The sequence below is a fragment of the Gymnoscopelus braueri genome, assembly GCF_963280865.1.
Source record: "Gymnoscopelus braueri genome assembly, chromosome: 17".
Lineage (NCBI taxonomy): Eukaryota > Metazoa > Chordata > Actinopteri > Myctophiformes > Myctophidae > Gymnoscopelus > Gymnoscopelus braueri.
In genome coordinates, this window is record NC_137617.1 from 28,642,331 (window position 1) to 28,662,964 (window position 20,634).

The 20,634-nt window shown below is 39.8% G+C and overlaps 1 protein-coding gene across 1 annotated transcript; it reads right to left on the minus strand.

The window, feature by feature from the left end:
• Window positions 1-423: 423 nt before the first annotated feature.
• Window positions 424-20,493, minus strand: gucy2g (guanylate cyclase 2g; the record flags this gene model as incomplete). The annotated part of the gene is made up of 22 exons (XM_080455707.1): window positions 424-468; window positions 1,558-1,665; window positions 1,746-1,837; window positions 3,653-3,751; window positions 4,383-4,557; window positions 6,426-6,618; window positions 9,158-9,298; window positions 9,804-9,981; window positions 10,458-10,613; window positions 10,895-11,063; window positions 11,224-11,295; window positions 11,520-11,624; window positions 12,356-12,439; window positions 13,106-13,243; window positions 14,106-14,272; window positions 15,418-15,521; window positions 15,637-15,772; window positions 16,680-16,824; window positions 17,136-17,321; window positions 19,185-19,309; window positions 19,618-19,966; window positions 20,131-20,493. 22 exons carry the CDS (start codon window positions 20,491-20,493, stop codon window positions 424-426), a joined length of 3,330 nt encoding a protein of 1,109 aa, XP_080311833.1.
• Window positions 20,494-20,634: the final 141 nt, after the last annotated feature.

Consider the following 20,634-nt stretch of genomic DNA (forward strand, 5'->3'; position numbering starts at 1 on the left):
CTAAGATGCTAGTTTAATCTTAGTTGGATTGGAACCTTGTCAAACACCTTCATGAAACCATAAATATATAATCAGGAGTGATTAAATGGACAGGGTTCAACTATGTCTTGTGATTATGTGTTCCATTCTGCTATTCTACTCTCTATCAGGTGTTAGTTTCTGGGTAAACACATTCATATGCAAATTGGTGTACATTCAACAAGGAAACAAATGTCCCTATACCAATGTTGAAACCAGTCTGTATGACAAATCTCTATTCAACGTGTGGTTGAGTTCATTGCTGAATGCACTTGTTTTAGGAGGAACAAGGAGGACGCGAAAGCCACAAACAGACAGACAGGCAGAGGCAGGGAGAGAGCGGCAGACCTACAGGTAAAAATGTGAGATGTACAGTAATGAAGGACCTTCAGAAGCTTGACATTATCAGACGCAGATACCAGCATCATTGTGGTGTTGCTTGCTAGTGTTCTGTCAGGCATAAGTCAGATTGTCACATGGAGGGCTAGAGAGTTGGGAGGGATAGAGGTCAGTGGCGTGTCCAGGGGCCTAAGGTCGCACCTCTTGAATCTGAGCGGCCACCACATGTGCCACCCCGCATTACACTTTGTGCATTCGGAAATACGCTCTGAGAGCGCTGGGGCGCACCCTAGGTGCTCTCTGGTTTTCGGACATTCAGAGCGCTCGGAGTGCCGTCGTTCGAAAATTCAGAGCGCTGTGCTCTGTGCACACCGACCGCTTTGAGTGAAAAGCCGGGTTTTCTGAGCGTTAGAACATTTGAGTATTCAATATGCATCTATGTGTAAAAAAACTAGTTATAAACATTTTTATTCATGGGATGATATTCATTTGAAAGCATTTCAAAAGAAATGGAAAATTACTGTTCGTAAGTTAACAGATATCAGAGCGAGCTCTGAAATTGAAGTAGATTCTCAGAACATCCTATTTACGAATGCACCTAAATATTACTTTTAAATTAAACTTTAAACTTTTAAACACAGGAATGTAAGACACTTTAATGTTCTTAATTAAAGTAGATATATGGGTAGTGGAGACAAAAATGGTAATTAATGCTATTCCGACGGGTGTGCGCGTGCACACACACGCACGCGTATGTGTGTCTGTGTCTGTGTGCGTTCATTCCACCCCTGCGTAAGTAAGTGCCCCACTTGGGCTACCCCAGTCAAAAAAGTCTAGACATGCCACTAGAAGAGGTGTTTTTTAGCTGAAATATTTTTCATCGTGATGTATTTAATTCATGCTTTTAACGACGATAGCATGTGTTTGTGTGATCAATTCACGTTTCTACTACGTATTATTTTGGGGGTGGGCAGGAGCAGGGGCTGGGTGGCAAATGTGTCCCAACAAATTTTGATTTAGTTTTAGTCATAGTCTTTTGAATGAAATTCCATTTAGTTCATATTTTTGTCATCTCAAATGTTTTAGCTTTAGTTTAGTTGATTTAATCAACTACATTTTATTTTTGGTGGGCCGTGATGGCATCATAATGGCTAATAATTGTATAATAATTGTATATAACTTAGGAAAAACACCACATACCTCTGATGGTGGTTTGAGCCTGTGTGCAGGAGGAGATCCATTGGCAAACAGTGGGGGGTTGAAGCCTTGTTTGCTCAGTAGCCAGTAGGTCTTTTGACTGCCTTTACCCTGATATGGACATACACAGATATATAAAAACCATAATGCTGTCCATTTGATTGCTAGAATTATGATGAGTATCCAATCACCTTCATTTCAACCTCTCCTCTCTCCTCCAGCTCAAACGATCCTACACGAGTAAGAATGTCCGCTGTGTCCTGGGATATATGAATCTTCAGAGCTGTATAAATTAAACAGTTTGAACCAATTGTATCAGTAAGAATAGCGTAGCTGAGATTATTCAAAAACAAGACATAGTTTAATAAAGGCACGGCCTCCCTGTAAGTTACTATGTGTGAACAAAGCGGCACAAATATCAATGCAATGTTCAATGGTGAAGCCTGTGTGCACTCTGGCACATTTCGCTCACCCCAGAGTTGTGGGTGACCAATCAGAACCCACTATTCAAAGTGATTTTTTTTTTGCTATGACGTTTGAATCTGCCGGCGAGAGCTCACTTGGGCACCCTATCTGTAACTTCGGTTTGGAAGACTCATATCCAAGGGGCGGTTGCAAACAGATTCAAACGTCACAGCAAAAAAAAATCCCACTTTGAATAGTGGGTTTCCAGGCTAGGTCTGACGTCACACACAACAGAAACCATTGCCTAACAACGCGGAAACGTCAGCTGTTGCCAAACAACAGCAATAGATAGATAGATACCTTTTATTGACCCCGCGGGGGAAATTCAGGTGTTCCTAATCAATTATAGTGTATAGTGCTTCCTGTATGATGCGAAGCCTGCGGAGCTAGTTCAGGCTGAAAACTCAAAGGAGCGCCAATTCCTGATCAGCTGATCAGTCACATGCTCACTCCGTCTGATTGGGGCGGGCTATTTAAACCTCCCTGCTCGTTCATTTTGCTGCTGCTCTGCTATGCTATGCTGCTGCTTTGTGCTCTGCTCTATGGTGTTCTTTGTGCTCCCACCACCACCCCAGCATTCACCTGTGGGCTCTGTTTCTATATATATATTCCCTATTTCATTCCCTGTAAAAACTATTTGGCAAATCATTTATTATGATATTTCATGCTTACAGGGAATGAATGAAATGAGACAGAGACGTGACGCCAAATATGCCATAAATAATTATGCTCAATATATTTATATTTATGCTCAATACATATTTATTTGTCTGACTGAACTTCCTTTGTTGCTACTACCTGTCTTGTCTCACCTTTCCTATAATTTGCAAATGTTGTTCCCGTGTCTTGTTTAGTCCTAGCCTATTGTGTGTTGATACTAGTTATGTCCACCTGTGTCTGGTTAGTCCTTGTCTATTTATACCCTCTATGTTTAGTGTTCCCTTGGCAGTTTGTAAATGTCGCAGTGCAGTGTTCTAGTTCTTGATCTCCTAGTGTTCACAGTATATTTCTCGTGTTTCTTCCTTGTGCTCCTAGTGTTCCTGGTATTGGTAAATAAATCATCTTGCACTTGACCTGCTCTGCTCCTGCCTGTCTGCACTGCATTTGGGTTCTACATCTCCCGAGTTAGCCTGATTATCAGCCTGAAGCCGCGTGGAGCTTCAGTCTGACATTGGCTGCAGTGTCCGCGATTACCAGGGGGAGGGGATTCAAATTTCCCTAAACCAATCACAAGAGATCCACGGATCCGCCTACATCTGACGTCATCGCACAGCTTGTTTTAGCAGATATTCGCTGATTGGCTTGTCGTTAGACCACTCCCACCTCCGACTCTGATTTGACAGGTTTTTTCTTTGACCGTGAAAAGCCATAGGCTCACATTATGACACCAGACCAAGAGGAGCAGTCCACTCAGAGAGTGGGCGGGGTCTATGGTCTGGAACCAGGCTACTCCCGAGTCGCACGTGACACCATATCCTAACAATGCAGACGTGCGCACATGTCCATATTTGGGCATAATCATCTCGCCCGCCACAGACACCGCCACAACTTGAACTTCATCATTATGGCAATGAACTATTGCTATTCTCAGCGTGTTTTATTAATCATGTTTGTGTGATTGTTTCAGACTCACGCAAGCTGTTGCTCTCCATCCGAGAAGCTGTATTCACCGTGTCCCCGAATAGGCAGTAACGGGGCATAGTGCTGCCCACCACGCCAGCAGCCACAGGACCTACATTGCATGAACAAAGACATGAGTATGTATTCCAATTTCTCGAATGTGATCTAAAGTGGTGCTCAACATTTCAGGCTGTGACCCCCAAAATAATCATATTTGAACTGGGGACACACTTCACCCCCACCCCCCACCCTGACAAGCGCTTGGAATTGTAGTTAAGGCATTACATTTAGTTTAGACTCTGTTCCATTGTGAAAATAGCCGATCTGCGAGGCATTGTGAGCATGTAGATCACCATTTTGCCTCTAATATTTGACAATTTGGCCAATGTTTAACCATTTTTGGTAGTATAGTTTGTTGATTACTTTTGACGCATTACTTTGAAATGTTTTTCATTTTAGAGGTATTAAAAAGGTATTGAAAGTCCTTAAATTGACACTTTAGAAATGTACAGATACCCCGTATACACATACATACTGTATGTTGGTTTGTTTACTGTTGAGTGAGAAAACAATGTTGCACATTAAGCAAATCATTTGGAGACCCCCCTGGGGGTCCCGACCCACAGGTTGAGAACCACTGATCTAAATAACTGAATCAGTCAAACCAATTCCAAATGCCATCCACAATGTTATCTTTTTGAAGACAAGCAATTATCTCTGATTCGATGTATGTTTGTACTTGCCTGAGTGTATTCCAATGCGAAGCGCCAGGCTCTCGTTAGCCATGTGGGGAATTTTGAAGACCTTGATGGAAGACAGGAAATGCAGAGCCATTTTGGAAATCTCCACAGCATGCTTGACGCCATTGCTGAGAGGCAGACCACTAGCTACCATATACGCATCTCCAATCGTCTCCACCTGGAAAAGATTGGAGGATTAAATTAATTAATGTTTAATACGTACATTAAAAACAAAATCACAAAATAATACACAATAATACAAAATAATAATTATAGTAATTGTTCGAATTACCCCTATTTCTTTTTTTTTTCTTTACAAAGAATGAACTTAAATCAGGTCTCTATGAAGATTCTAAGATTCTATACTGAACCGTACTGAACCATACTGTACCATATTACCATATACCCTCAACACCCCCCGCTTCCTCTTCTCTGTACCTCACAATCATAGTGTTCAAAGTATTTCAAAGTATTTTTATTTGATTTCATCATCCAAACCGTTCCACAGTAACTACAAAATGAAATGCACATGCTTTTCAAATTTGTATGAACAGAATAAGAATAAGCTTTCTTTAAAAAAAAAAAAAAACACCTTCTCTGTAATAATATATAATAATGTTTATATAACATTTATATAATAATAATAATAATAATAATAAACTTTATTTGTATAGCACCTTTCATGACATGAAATGCAGCTCAAAGTGCTTTACAGAGCAAGAATACAATTACAGTTAGAACCAATTTAACAATAAAGCAAACAAAAATAAAATAAAATCAACATTAAAATAGGCAATACAGTGAGGAATTTAAAATCAACCAAAGAATCAGCTAAAAGCAAGAGTGAAGAAATAGGTCTTGAGCTGTGCTTTAAAGCTATCGACAGAGGCTGCCTGTCTTAAGTGTAATGGGAGTTTATTCCACACTGTCGGTCCGTAAAAGCAGAATGCTGCTTCACCGTATTTTTTATATGTCATTGTAGGCACCTCGAGCAGGTCAGCACTTGAAGACCTGAGGGCCCGGTTTGGAACATATCTCTCTAGGCAGTCAGAGAGGTAGGAAGGTGCCAGACCATTTAGAGCTTTATAAACTATTAAAATATTTTTTAAATCAATCCTAAAAACAACCGGGAGCCAGTGTAGTGAAGCTAGAACTGGAGTGATATGTTCTCTCATCCTAGTTTTAGTTAAAATTCTGGCTGCCGCATTTTGAACAAGTTGTAATCTGTCAGTTGTTTTCTTTGGCAGGCCAGAGTAGAGTGCGTTGCAGTAATCAAGCCGAGAGAAAACAAAAGCGTGGATCAACGTTTTTGCATCGTCTAACGACAGATAGTCTCTAATTCGCGCAATATTTCTAAGATGAAAGAAAGCAATCTTGGTGACATGATTAATGTGTGTATTAAAATTCAATTCAGAATCGATAATAACCCCCAGGTTCTTTACTGTGGTGTTACTTTCTACAGCCAGGTTACCAAGTCTACTTATTATTGATTCTCTCTGCTCACTGGAGCCAATTATGAGAACTTCTGTTTTATCCTCATTTAGCTTAAGAAAGTTCTCACTCATCCAACATTTTATACTGGACAGACAGGTCAACAATGGGTCTAGAGCGCAGGGGTCGTCTGGAGCTACTGAAAGATACAGCTGGGTATCATCAGCATAGAAATGGAAGTTCACTCCGTGAGCGCCTTTCAGAAACCCAAGGACGCTTTATAATACAAAAAAAATACAAACTGTCTAGACAAGTGTCTATTCAGTGCGGACTGTAAAGAGTCCAGTGTTGGCGAATCTCCATGGGGAGAGAGTTCCAGAGGTCAGGCGCTGCCACACTGAAAGCTCGCAGTCAGAGGGTCCGCTTATTATTATTATTTTTTTTAATTGCGTAGTCAACGTAGCAATGGTGGTCTTTTTGTCTACCCCCGTGCAACTTTTGTTTACAAGGCCTAAAAGCCACACAAAGAAATCGTTAATCGCAATTATTTGTATGACAATTAATTGTCAGGTAAAATTTCATAATCGTGACAACAGCTCTACTCGCATTACGCACTTTGTAGACGTCGTACTGCTTGATGATGTCATCAAAGAGGCTGTAGAGGTCGTTGAGGAGTGACACCACCTCCATGGCAGAGCTGACGGAGCACATGGAGGTGAAGCCCACAATGTCAGAGAAGAAGATGGTCACATTGTCGTAGGTACGAGGCTCTACCGACTTCCCGGCCATCAGTTGGTCTGCAATGTACCTGCAGACAATCGAACAGCAACAGACTTTTTTACGTGTCATTTTGTTTAACCCATTAAGACTTGAGGCCGATTCTACAAATTGTGCCTTCTAAATCAGTACTTCTCACACGTTCCAGATTTTTCCAAAAATGTTCAAAAATAGCAGATGTACAAGCTCGCAGCGCAGCTCGAAGTGACGCGCTGTGAGCTTGTAGATCTGCTATTTTTGAATAGCCGACACAAAAATCTAAAATTACACACATGCCTTCCTGGTTTTAATGGGTTAACTTATGACATCACAAGAACCAAACCGCCGTTCTGACATTTTCAGACCACTGACTAGTAGGTCTACAACGGTAGCCTGCTGCTGCCGAATTCCCTCTACTAATTTTTTAGGAAGCCATTGGCTATATCATGGTAAAAAAAATCGGCCTCATGGAGGCATTTTAAGAACCCAGTTTATGTTCTGGTGCCTATGAGTCTTGAACCATAGGTCATAGATTGAAACATGTTGTGCAATGCAACTACATTTGGATGGCAAAACAAGTGTTTTAACTGTGCCAATAACATTAAAGCTGGGATCGTTTACAGTTGCTTTGTGCCAGCTTCTATGGTTAGCTACAGCATACGGGTGTGGAGTTGTAGGTCAAATCTTTTGCCAACATACGGCGTAGCTGAAAATAATCCGTGGAGACAAGATTGATTTATGAACAAAATGCAACCATCCATGATTTGTTTACCGCAGAATGATGTTTGGCCAACATTGACTCAATTATAATTGTTTTTATGAATGTGGAAACCATCCTAAAAATGAAGCCATTGATGGGAAAACGGTCAATGTCTATTTACTGTACGATGCAGTATTTGGCCACGCCTGTGAATAGATAATGAATGACATGTATTGACAAATGCCTTAAAGGTATAGTAGGCAACATTAAGCCTATATTTGAAAAATACCTCTATATATATATTTTGCATTTTTCCCCCTCTATCAGCCACTATATAATGATGCTGGGGTGTTTTCCTGCATTGAAAAACACTCCTCTTTCTGAAATCCGTATTTTCCCTACTATTTAGGTTACACATCCGGGTATCCGGTGCGTAAATTCACGCACGCATGTGCGCATCCGTGCGCGTCCGTGTCCGTGTGGACTTTTTACTTTCGGTTTTAAAATGCTCTCAAACTCCGTTTTTGATGAACATAATTTACTTTTCAGACAGCGTTTGGATAGAATTTAGTTGTTTAACTTCATATATGTGGTCAATTTGTCATGAAAGAGCCTATTTAAAAATAAAAATTCAGAGAACCGGCAGGGGCGGGCAGTTCCGCGAATTGTATCCGAATAAAGTAACCTATATTCGGCATGGACGGTTTAGAAGTCTCCTTAACTCTATGGAAGTCCTCCGTGCGACACCCCCTGGTGGGCGGGGAAACGAACTGCTGGATTTTTTTCTTTGTTTATCTCTGAATCGCCTACAATCCCTTTAATATAGAGACTATGACGAATTATACATTATATATTTTTGGATGGATTTCCATTCAGAGGACATCCATCAAGCCAGTGGTCTACACAGATCGTATTAAAGGGATATTTCACTTTCAAACATGTTTGGGGTCATTTTAACGTTTACCCAGGTTTTTGTGGAAACCCCAGACAGTTGTTAAGTTGTTTGATTCAGTATTTAGATATTTGATATTGATTTTATCAGACACGCCCCCTTCCTATACAAACCCATTGTAACTTAATTAATATATTAATTAATATATTCTTTTGGGGAAAAAATAATAATTATACAATAAAAAATGTTAATTAAATGAATGAAAACATTTATCGAAAAAAACATGGCCCCCTCATGTATTAGGAGGGCACTATGAGTCACCAGAACCAATGTCCTGTTTTCAATTAATCTACAGTATCATGGTTAAAATAGAGTTTGAAGGAAGGTGGGAGTGTCCGATAAAATGAATATCAAATATCTAAATACAAATCAAGCAACAAAAGCCTGAGTAGTTAAAATGACCCCAAACATGTTTGAAAGTGAAATATAATTATTATATAATTAAAACTCATGTTGATTTTTACTTAAAGGTAGAGTAAGTGATTTACTTTGGTTAAAATAAGTGTTAAATATCTCTATATTCGAATAGTACTCATTGCTATAGAGTGTTTGTTCAGTAAAAGGAGTCTCCCATGTCTCCCCAGCTCTTTATTAAACAGAAAATGCATTTTCAGTGCTCTCTCCTGATTGGCTTAAATGTTGTCACCTACCTGAAAATGTACTATAACTGTTTACTAAAGAGCTGGAGAGACAAACGCTCTGTAGCAATGATTACTATCAGAATATAGTACTTTAACCTTTTTAACAAAACAAAAAATCACTTACCCTACCTTTAACTTCAACAAGGGGTGAGGTTCAATTGTCAGTTTATCCATATATGCTTCTGGAGTCGTGCAGAACAGCTGCACCATATCGATATGTACAGTACAAACAGTATACTCAACAAAGTCCATGGAGGCCTTTGCGATAGACGGTGTCAGTGCTATATACCATTGTTACCTTGGCAACATGCTAGAGAGAAGTTTGTCGGCGCGAGCCTTCTCTACTGTAAGCTGATTGGTTCTTTCCTCCACAACTTCCTCCAGATGGTTTGCATATTTCTCCAACTTCTCTACCATGTTGTCCAGTATATTTACATGACTACAAGATAAGGTCATAGCATTGTTTTAAAAATTAGAAGATAATAATATTAACTGAATGTTCACATACTTCACAGGGAATTGTTTAAATCAGGGGTCTTCAACGGGGGGTCCGGGACCTTATCCTCAGAGATACTGCAGGGGGACCGCCAAATCTTTGTGATATAATTATATATATATTTTTTAACATTAACCACTTGAACCACTGAGAACTTTAGCCAAAAATAGCAGATCTACAAGCTCACAACGCCTCGCGCTGCGAGGCGTTGTGAGCTGGCAGATCGGCTATTTTTGCAAAAGAGGTATAGGTGTAGAGAGGGAAAAAAGAGCAAAAAAAAAGAAGTTTAATCTGAAACACAATTTTATACAATATAGAGGGGGGTCCCTGCTTCATCTCTCTCTCAGCTAGGGGGTCCTTGGCCTGGAAAACATTGAAGACCCCTGGTTTAAATACAAATTAAAATAACAATAATTAATTAATTAATTAAAAGCATTCTCCATCTCACCTGTCTGGACTGGCCTCCTTTAGCTGTCTCCGTATGACGCTGAATGGCGGTCTGGTGTCAGGGTTCTCACTCCAGGAGGCCCTCAGCAAGGCGTTTAGTTTTTCGTCACACAGCTGGTCAGACAGCGTTGGTCGGATGGGGCCGCACAGGAGAGGGGTCTGCAGCTGTTTAATAATCTCTACATAGACAAACAGGTTCTTGTTTTGTACCAGCTGGACCACGACGATAAGCAACCTCCGCATGGTTAGGCCTGTCACAATTATTACATAATCGTCAAATCGCAATTATTTGAGATAATCGCAATTGTTTTTAGCATAATCGTCATAATCGTCATAATCGTCATAATCGTTTCCATGTTGAAAATTTTTCACACATTTTCAAATATTAAAAAAGCAGAAATAGCAGATCTACAAGCTTACAATGCATCACTTGGTGACGCGTTGTAAGCTTGAAGATCAGCTATTTTCTATATCTGCAATTTTTTATTACGAAGCCTAAAAGGCAAACAGAAATACACTTTTATTCATATGTTCCAATGTTCAATGCCAAACACACAATTAAATTAAGTTAATTGCAATCATTTGAGTGACAATTAATCGTCAACTTAAATTTGTAATCATGACAGCCCTACACATGGTAATGTGTCATTCTAACCTTTGGGCTCCTGGTTGATGTCATGGTATGGGCCGGTCTCAGAACTGTAGATGAGTTCTCGCATGATGATGGCAAAGCTGAAGACGTCACCCTTTGGCGTCCCGTTACATGGGATACATACCTGTCTCAGAAGCTCGGGAGCTGTCCAGTACATCTCTGGGACACAGTTATAGAAAAATACTGATACTGAGACGTCTCCCCTTTTTAACCGTAACCGCTACTGAACTGCACTGCAAAGGAATTGTTGTATTGGAGTAAAACAATTAATACGTGCAAGGTTAATCTATGATATTGTGCTGTGTTAAACCATATGCGTTTCAGTATGTCCAAGCACAAAATGTCATACCTGCACAATGTTTTGGATGTTTTTGATCCCTTGTGGATCTTCTTCAGTTAACTTCAGATCAGCTACTTAGTTTAACAAGCCTTTCACTGACCTTCATATTGGGTATTCTCCTGGACGATGACTCTGGTTTTGGTCCCCTGTTTGAACTCCCACAGTCCGAAGCCAGATAGTTTAATCTGGAGCCGACTGTCCACCAGACAGTTCTTGGGCTTTAGGTTCCCATGGGACTTCAGGGTGCTCTGGTGAATGAAATCCATTCCCTTCATGCAGTATGAATGACTGGGTTAAAAGCATGAATGGGTTCCAAATACCATGCATTTTAGTATAAGGCATAAATTAAGTTAAAGTGTAGTCTACTAGGTAATACTGTGTATATATATATGACTATATATGTTTTTCTGATGATATAAATGAGCTCACATTAACGATATCATAGGCAAAAGACAGTTTAAACATCCAATCCAGTTCAAGGTCTGTATTCTTCAAAACGTCCTACGAAAAAAATTAAAGGGGGGTGGGCAGATACGTCAGAGAAGTCAGATCAAATTATGGAATTTGTCAATCATTCTATGGTACTCATTATTGTATATAATACCTTATAAGGCTATAATAATAATTAGTACTGTAGGACATTCCAAGTAAGTCACAATGCAGTAAGCATTAAACATGAGTATTCTTAAAAATAAATGAGCATAATGTAGTTTTTTTGCAATTACCTTCAGACTGCCTTTCTTGCAGTACTGCATGACCATGCAGATGTTTGGCGGTTCAATACACACTCCAAAGAACTGCACCAAGTTCTCATGCTTCAATTCTTTCATCTGTCTTAAAGAGTGTAGGCAGGTTAGGCACACAATACCACATTCCTTGGGCACTGTTACTTAGTAAGACGTGAGGCCAATTCTACAAATGCCTTCTTAAATCGGTAGTTCTCGACAACTTTTTTGGGCAAAGGACTCCCAAATTGATATATATATTTGGCCGCGGACCCCCATCAGAATTATTGCTTTTTTACCAGGGACCCCCAGAAGAGAGGATTCGTGTTAAAAGATAATGTATGTTGCTATATACAGTATAGCTAAAATCTCCCTGCTCTTCTATTTAGACATTTTGATCCTGTGTCTGGTTTGACACGACTGGTTGACAAGTGGTATACTGCCTGAAGGTCAAAATTACATTGCTCCCCTGAGCAAGCAGAAAGGCACTATTAACTCAATGGTAAAAAATGTAAGCGCTTGAGCAGGAGAACCCAGTTTTAATCCGGGTAGAACAGGAAAGTTACAGAGGGGGTAGCTTTAAGTTTTAAATTATGGTGTTGGATCAAACAGATTTGTGGTGATTTGAGATAGGGAACTTGCCACTGTGGCCCTTATGATTTACTGGAGAACCAAACCAAGTTATATTGTATTACTGTATGATACAGATTTGACAAAATAACTTTGTAATCACAAAGCAAATTCATAGTCGAGCTTTAATGAACGACTTTTTAAGTTGAAATAAATAAATAAATACAACTGGAATGATGAGAAGAACATAAATCATGGTACTTTACCATAGCAAACTCTTCGACGATGGAGGGCTTTCTGACATCACTGACCATCTGGTTCCTCAAGTATTTGATGGCAACTTGATTTCCCTGCCCCCAAAGAAACATTGCATCAGTTAGACATTCAATCACATTTAAATGCATTTCATTTTGTGATGGGCATATCATATGCCACCAAGTGCTGACGGAGGGCATGTCCAGACCATATATGTGTAGACACTGCCCGCCACAGACAACGCCACAACTTGAAGTTTATATAGCAGACAATCAAATTAGAGATTTTTCATTTTGCAATTCAAAATATCCATCTGAGCAGTAGTGCTCTAGCATTTCTCGTTGAAACTCTTTATTAGCTGAGATATGGGATGTCTATAAAGCATCTTGTTTTCAATATAGAGGTGGTTCTCATGATAAAATCTATATATGTTACATGTAGTTCCCTGAGATGCTTTGGCAATTTGTTGGGGATTTATTAGTGAAATGCCATGGATTTGGTTCATCGAGAACATATTAGCCAATTGAACAAAACATGCAATTCCATAAAATAAATCCTTGTTATTCCCTTTTTTTCTTCTTAAACTGTTTTGGTGACCAGTAGGACTTGGCACAGATTTGTTTCCATGATAAATGGGTCATGCTTAATTTGAACTTTGGGCAGTTGTCAAATGTTTCTTTTTTGCATCAACTGAAGGCAAAATTGAAGGCAAAACTGCCAAACAATACAAAATGCAGGGTATTGCTAATCAGACCGAATACCTGGAAGAGGCCTATGGTTGAGTAGATGTGTTCTTTTCCTGACTTATCCCTCAGGCCGTAGCTACAGGAGGAGACAATGGACTGGGAACCTCCACTCCAACTCTTACTGGCTGTGGTGCTCAGAGATGCCTGCAATGAATGTTGCTGTTGTGCACACACACACACACACACACACACACACACACACACACACACACACACACACACACACACACACACACACACACACACACACACACACACACACACACACACACACACACACACACACACACACACACACACACACACACACACACACACAATAACCATGTCACTTTATTTCACAGAATAATTATGCGCTGGTGTGTGTGTGCATGATTGATTGATTGAATACTTTATTTAGAAGTTTGCAGATAAAAAAGTTCACAATACAAGGTCAACTAAATAGGGTTGAAAAAGCCCAGAAAAGCCGCAATGGCTTGTTATTGTTACTCAATTCATGGAGACATTAAATGACAGACAGATATACACTACTATGCAGAACATCATATGATTGTATGATCATATGATATGCATGCCATTGGCCTGTGTTTATCTATCATTGTTCTAACACATTGGTTCCCAATCTTTTTAGCTCAATATCCAAAAGAGAAATGTCATCCCGGGACCCAAACTAGTGAAAATTACCGATCTACAAGCTCACAACACGTCGATGCGACGTGATGTGAGCGGCTATTTTCAGCTGTCTTCACTACTTTTTACTATAGTATTTTCCCCCTCTAATTCATGGATTTCTTTTTTATGGAATTATTTTGAAAAATGTTTGAATTAGTTTTTAACTCGTGGAAATGTTTGAATTTGTGAGGATTTTTTTGAAAATCAAAAAAGTTAAAAGAATGCAGTATTTAGTGCGACTCATAAAAATGGGTCCGAGATCCACATACGGGTCCCGACCCACTGTTTGGGAAACACTAGTTCGAACAGACAGTGTGCTATATGGGTGAGAGGAGGCTCAGACTTTCGGCTCTTTGATGATGGCGATGTCGCTGAATTTGATGAGCCACCACCAGGAGTCATCGAGCCGCGTCTGGAGCCGTAGTTTCTGCAGGAGGAGGAGCCCAATGCAGAAGAACGCCAGCAGACCAATGCAGGGGACGGTCACTAATATGACCACCAAGGAGATGTCTGAGACAAATCAACATCATACATTAGGGAAGGTTAGTTGTCTGGTCAAGATAGTGCCTGTATATTTCATCAGAGTTACAGTGTTATTATAGTATAATATTACTGATTACATTTAATTTAAAGTAATAAGTTATATTATAATACTTCTCTGCCAATAAATACCCAATATTGCTTTTGGGTTACTTTCACAAACACCCTCAAATGAAGGGTAAAAGGACCTGGCATAATATTAAATGGAAGACAGGCTAAATGGAATAGAGAATAATGCCATGCACAAGAATGTCATTTCAGTCAGGACAACCCATGAATGGATTAAAATAGGTTTAATGAATATGAAATGAGCAATACTTTATTTTGGTTTGGCGATGAATGTATCTGCTTTTAAGTACTCTGAGGGAGCACACTACATGTCCCCTATCAATAGGGGAATTCTTAATCCCCCATAGTACATAAAACAGATCCAAAACAACAGGTGGTAGCACAGATAGCAATAGGCAGCAGCAAACGGCAAGCAAGGAATGAGCAATACAAACTTCACCATTTAAAGGGGAATACCACTCATTTTCAACATTGAACTATGTCTTTAATACACCTTAGAGCTGTTGTGTGGAAATAAGAAAAAAGTCCCTCCCCCCCTTCTATGTTGCCTAGAACTGGATAATTGATTGAGATTATGTGATCAGTGACATTACATTACAGTCATTTAGCAGACATAGTGTCATTTAGTGACATACGCAGGGTGTACTTTTTTCTTATTTCCACACAACAGCTCTAAGGTGTATTAAAGACATTTCAATGTTGAAAATGAGTGGTATTCCCAGGGTGCTCCATCAATGAAGTGAGTATATGATTAGTTGAAAATAGAAGTGTGGAGCTGAGACCGACCAATGGTCAGCCAGTAGCAACTGCACTGAGTTTCCTGACTTAACTTGCTCTGTGCATGTATCATGCGTGATGCCCATTGGTATTAAAAGTTATTTTAGCTATTTTATCATCCTAAAGTTTTTGGTTGTAGCCTACAGTCTCAACCAAAAGTACCTGAGAAAATAAAGGAAAGATTTTTTCTGCTCATATAACTAACGGACACAAATATTAAGTCCAACAACAACTGGTAAAGCATATTTGTAGTGAGTAGTTGACTGTACCGTTTGATAGCCATTCACAGTACTCATTGTTGAAGCCACACTCTGGCTTGTCAGACGGCGGCTTTCCTTTTGGCCAGATCACAGATGCAAAGTTGGAGGTTGGCCTGAAGTGAGCATTCCACATTTTGTATGCAATTTTGATACTGCATCTCAGTAGTTTCTCTTTATATATTCACAAAATGTAAATACTCATTTAGTTTTGGTAATAGTACTCTTTACCTGATAGCTTTGGAACGACTATCAAATTGGAGGACAGGAACAAACTTGGTGGTATCTTCAGTATGCTGTAGGTCATAAATGGAATAGTCCACGTTCCTCTCCCCCTCTTCATCAAAAGTAACCAGTCCAGAAGCACCTGCAAAGGTGCAAAGGTTTCTTAAAGCATTATTTTTGAAAATTATAAACGTTCGGAAATATTTATTTAAAAAAATCATATTTGAAGCAAGCATAACAACTTACGTTTTTGGGAATACGGGCTTTGACTCGAAGCCACTGTATACCCCAAAACTGGGATATTTCACTTTAATATTTTATTTTATATTTCACTATCTACTCAGGCCTTTGTGAGCCCCCCAGACAGTTTTTAAGTTGCTCGATTCAGTATTTAGATATTTGATATTCATCTAACCATGTTAGATTCATCGAAAACACCTGTCCTTGGTCCTGGTGACTCATACTGCCCTCCTAATACGTGAGGGGGCCGTGTTTTTCCGATAAATTTTTTCATTTATTTTATTTGATTTTTTTATTGTATTTAATTTTTTTTCATTTTCCATAACAAATATTAAAAATAAATGAAAAAAGTAATTGAAAAAACACGGCCCCTCGCGTATTAGGGGGGCGCTATGAGTCACCAGAACCAAGGACGGGTGTTTTTTATGAATCTAACATGGTTAAAGTGGATTTTGAAGTTACAATGGGTTTGTATAGGAAGGGGGCGTGTCTGATAAAATGAATATCAAATATCTAAATACTGAATCGAGCAACTTAAAAACTGTCTGGGGGGCTCACAAAGGCCTGAGTAGACGAAAAAATTACCAAAAGTTTTTTTGAAAGTGATATATCCCTTTAAGTTGTCATGCTTCGAGACAGTGCCTTCGAGTCACAGATAGTGCCTTCGAGATAGTGCCTTCGAGTCACAGAATATTATAAGCACAATGTCACAAATCCTCTGTTAATTTACCCATTTGTAACTGAGAGAAACAATTTACACCGAGGATTTTGACTGTGTACGTTAATAATGTAGGATTAAATAAATCTACCATCGAATCGGATGTTGTTCTTGTTCTTTAACTTGAGAAGCAGCTGCCGTCCATCGTGAGGGTTTTTGCCATCTTTTAGGACCTCTTTCAACCCCATAGCATAAAGAAGCACGGCATCATGCAGATAGGCAGCATAAGGGCTAACCTGAAATAGTACAGAATAACACACAGTTCACATGGAGAAATCAAAAGTTCTTTATTTCATTTTACAAAATGTGGTTAGCATTTCTTAACTATACACAATAAAACCCTTAGTGTTAATTCATCCATTTGCAACTCTGAGTTAAACACTTTCTATTTTATGCATGTCATTATACGCACAAACTGTGATTTCGTTTTTCAAATTAAAGCAGATCTATATTTGCTATTTGTCATACAATGAATTATAGTGGCTTAAATGAATACTGAGGATTCTACTGTGTATTGAATTGATTCTCAGTGGTGTACTGTAATTACCTCATCCTCAGAGGTGAGGTTGCTCAGAAACGGAGGGTTCTTCAGCCTTTTATAAACCTGCTCAAAGAAGTCATAGTAGTCGTAGCCCTCGTATGACTTCTGGCCAATGATGAAGACCATATCAAACGCTCTTATGGCGGCAGCCTTGTTAATGCGGTTGTTAACTGCAATTTTCCACAAGTTATCCTGCTCAAGGAGAAGAATTAATATGTATTAGATTACGTTTGACAGATTAGGCCATTGGTAGACACTTAAAAGATTCACAAACTCCCTGCCTGCCCATGTCTACATGTCGAAGTGTCCCTGAGCAAGAGACAGGTCCCCCCAGGAGCGCTCATCATGATCATCTGAGTAGCCATCATCTGGGTGAGGATTAAATAGAATTTCGCCTGAAATCTAGAACATTTAATGAATTTTGACTTTGTAGAACGGGTTCTTTGTAAAGATGAAATTGTCTTAGCAACGTAACCTTTGGGCAGTGGTGGCCTAAAGGTTAGAGGAGTGCACTTGTGGTGACTGTGAATATGTGAGTGAGTGAGTAAGTGTGAAGCAGGGGGCTCTTGAAAAAGAGATGGAACTCTCAATATGATTTACCCTGGTTAAGAAAAGAAAAAAAAGATATCTTGAAAACTACAGACTGGATTGCCATGAAACTCGCTGTGCCCTTTCATGCTCCCTAGAGGATGAGCCCTACTGATTTTGGTGACCTTTTCTTTAGCGTCACCCTCAGGCCAAATTCTCACATGTGGATTGGCATGAAATTTGCAGAGTGCATTGATGCTGCCCATAGGGCTCAACAGTGAGATTCTGGAAGGCCCATTCATTTTCTCCATAGAGAATATTTTATCAGGATTTATTTCTATAATGTTGTAACAAGCCAATGTTGTCTTACCACGAGGGCCCTGATTGTAACACGATGCTACAGTATATGCTCCTGTAGAAGCCACACGTCTGTATGCAATCAATCTAGTTTTAAGATAAACATGTTTAATTTCTGATGTCATGGAGAAATACTTCACTATCCACAATCCTAATCTATAGCAGCGCTCTGATTGGTGGAGCTTGCGTTACTATGGAAGTGTTACTATTTTTATGAACAGAATCAAATGTTTACGGTCATGGTTTACCTGGAGAATGGTTGGCTTGATTCCAGGCTTCAAATCTAATGATTTTCTGAAATGTATATGGAGTAACTAAATGGGAAATTCTGCAACAATTCAACATTATTCTAAGAGTGGGCAGAAGTGAAAGCAGTTTTGGAGAGGCCCCTCAACAACTTTTGAAAAAGTGAATTATTAGACCTATTGTACATGCTGTCATGAGCCATGAACATTCAAGATTGAATGATTCAAATTTGTGTTAATGGTAGAATGAATCAAACCGCCCCCTCAGGTCTTCTAGTGCAGGCCTACTCGAAGTGCCTGAAATGTCATATTAAAAACACGGTGAAGCAGCATTCTGCTTCTACGGTCCGACGGCTTGGAATAAACTCCCATTACACATAAGACAGGCACCCTCTGTGGACAGTTTTAAAGCACAGCTCAAGACATATTTCTTCACTCTTGCTTTTAGTTGATTTTTTCTCTTCTAAATCTCTGTGTTGTTATTCATGTCTTTACTGTTTTGCTCACTGCCTCACTGCCTGTTATGTATTGTTTTAGCCATTAATTGTATGCCAGTGTTTTTTGCCAGTGTTTTATTCTGTATTTTATAAAACAAAATTGTTTGTTTTTGTTTTTTTCTGTAAAGCACTTTGCGCTGCATTTATGTCATGAAAGGTGCTATATAAATAAAGTTTATTATTATTATTATTATTATTAAATGTATGAAGTCTTACTTATGGGGTGCCTAGTAGCTCAGCCAGTTAGTGCACTGACCATAATGCTTCTTGTGAGTCAGGAGGACGTGAGTTTGAATCCAACTCCTCGCATGTCTCCCCTCTCTCTGCCCTATAGGTCCTCCATTCCTGTCTCTTTACACTCTCCTATCTAAATAAAGCATAAATTGCAACAAATAAATAAATCATAAAACAAAATTAGTCTTACTCACCACACTGCCACTGGCCGCAAAATGCTGATTTAGGAAGAACACATACTCTCCATTCATCAGACCCTGTCGCTCAGCCTCCAGTAACAGAGCCATAGAGTCTTCACTGTTGGTCACAACCACCACCACTGCAAGAGACAGAGGAAGGACAGGACATGAGACAGTAATACTGTAGGAACTAAAGATGAGTAAGATAAGTAGACACATAGGAAATGGTGAGATTTTGTTGCATCCTAAGATCAAAGAGTACTCTCAGTATGAATATGTCTACTTAGATTAGGGCTTTTTATAGGACATGATAAACAACCCAAATCGATCAATTGTTTTAAGGCATGATCTTTACTAGTGAATTATATTCTGTATTGTGGTAAAGACAGATGGAAAAGGGAGGGCCCAGATTCACAAACAGGTAATGCTTCATGGACATCTATCCTACCTCTTGCAACTGTTGCGATGTACTGCAAATTTTTACGGATGAGTTGCGGGTTGCTAGTGTCAAACTTGACTGTCGCAAGCACGGACACTTTGGTCTTCAGGAGATCCTCAGTAGTCCTCCACAGGGCATCAACTTTGTCCCAAGTGTTAGAGTTTAAACCCCCTCCAATCATTGCCACATGACTCCATCCAAAGAATTCCAGCGTCTTGAGAAGGACTTCTGCGCTTCTTTTAAGAGGGGGGACAAGTTTGATATAAGAATCATAAATGAATTTATTGTCCATTTTGGAGGATTGCCCTACAAAGCCAAACATGGGGATGTTCCAAGTGGATGCGATAAGACCGGTAACCTGCAAACCAAGCAATACTGTTACCCCGAGCACAACAATACTACAAATATTTTTGGATAATAGTGGGGAAACCCACAAGCAGTGGCAATATGTAAATCTGATTAAAAAACGTAATCATCAAAAATGTACTAAAACCATATTATGGCCCCTGGATGACAGTATACCTCAGCTCCTTCAGGGCAGGCAGGACCAAAGAGGGCAGATACGTTGTCTTTCCACACCTGGTGAATGAACCCCGCCAGGGACGCCTTGGGATCGCAGTCCGAGTCCATGTACACGAACTCTAGGCTGTAGTTGCCCAGAAGGGAAGGGTTGGAGTTGACTTTCTCCACAGCCATCTGCATGGCCGAGCCCAGCCGCAGAGCGCTGAAAGGCACCGTCGCGTTCCAGGGAGCTTGGAAGCCGATCACTAACCTCTGGGTCAGGGTCTGGTTCATACCGTTGCCGGGGACTGCGTCGGCGGTCAGCAAGAGAAGAAGCACTGACATCTGGCTAAAGCCACAGGGTGTGAATATGGCACAGGGCATCCTTTATCACCACACTGGAGCTCTATACGGAAGATACAGGATCTGCGCTCAAGTTGCAAGGCTTAAATATCCACTCCCCTGGTGATGGTCACAATGTGCAAACAGTTGTAGGGGAGGGAATATCTAAGAGAGATAGAGAGA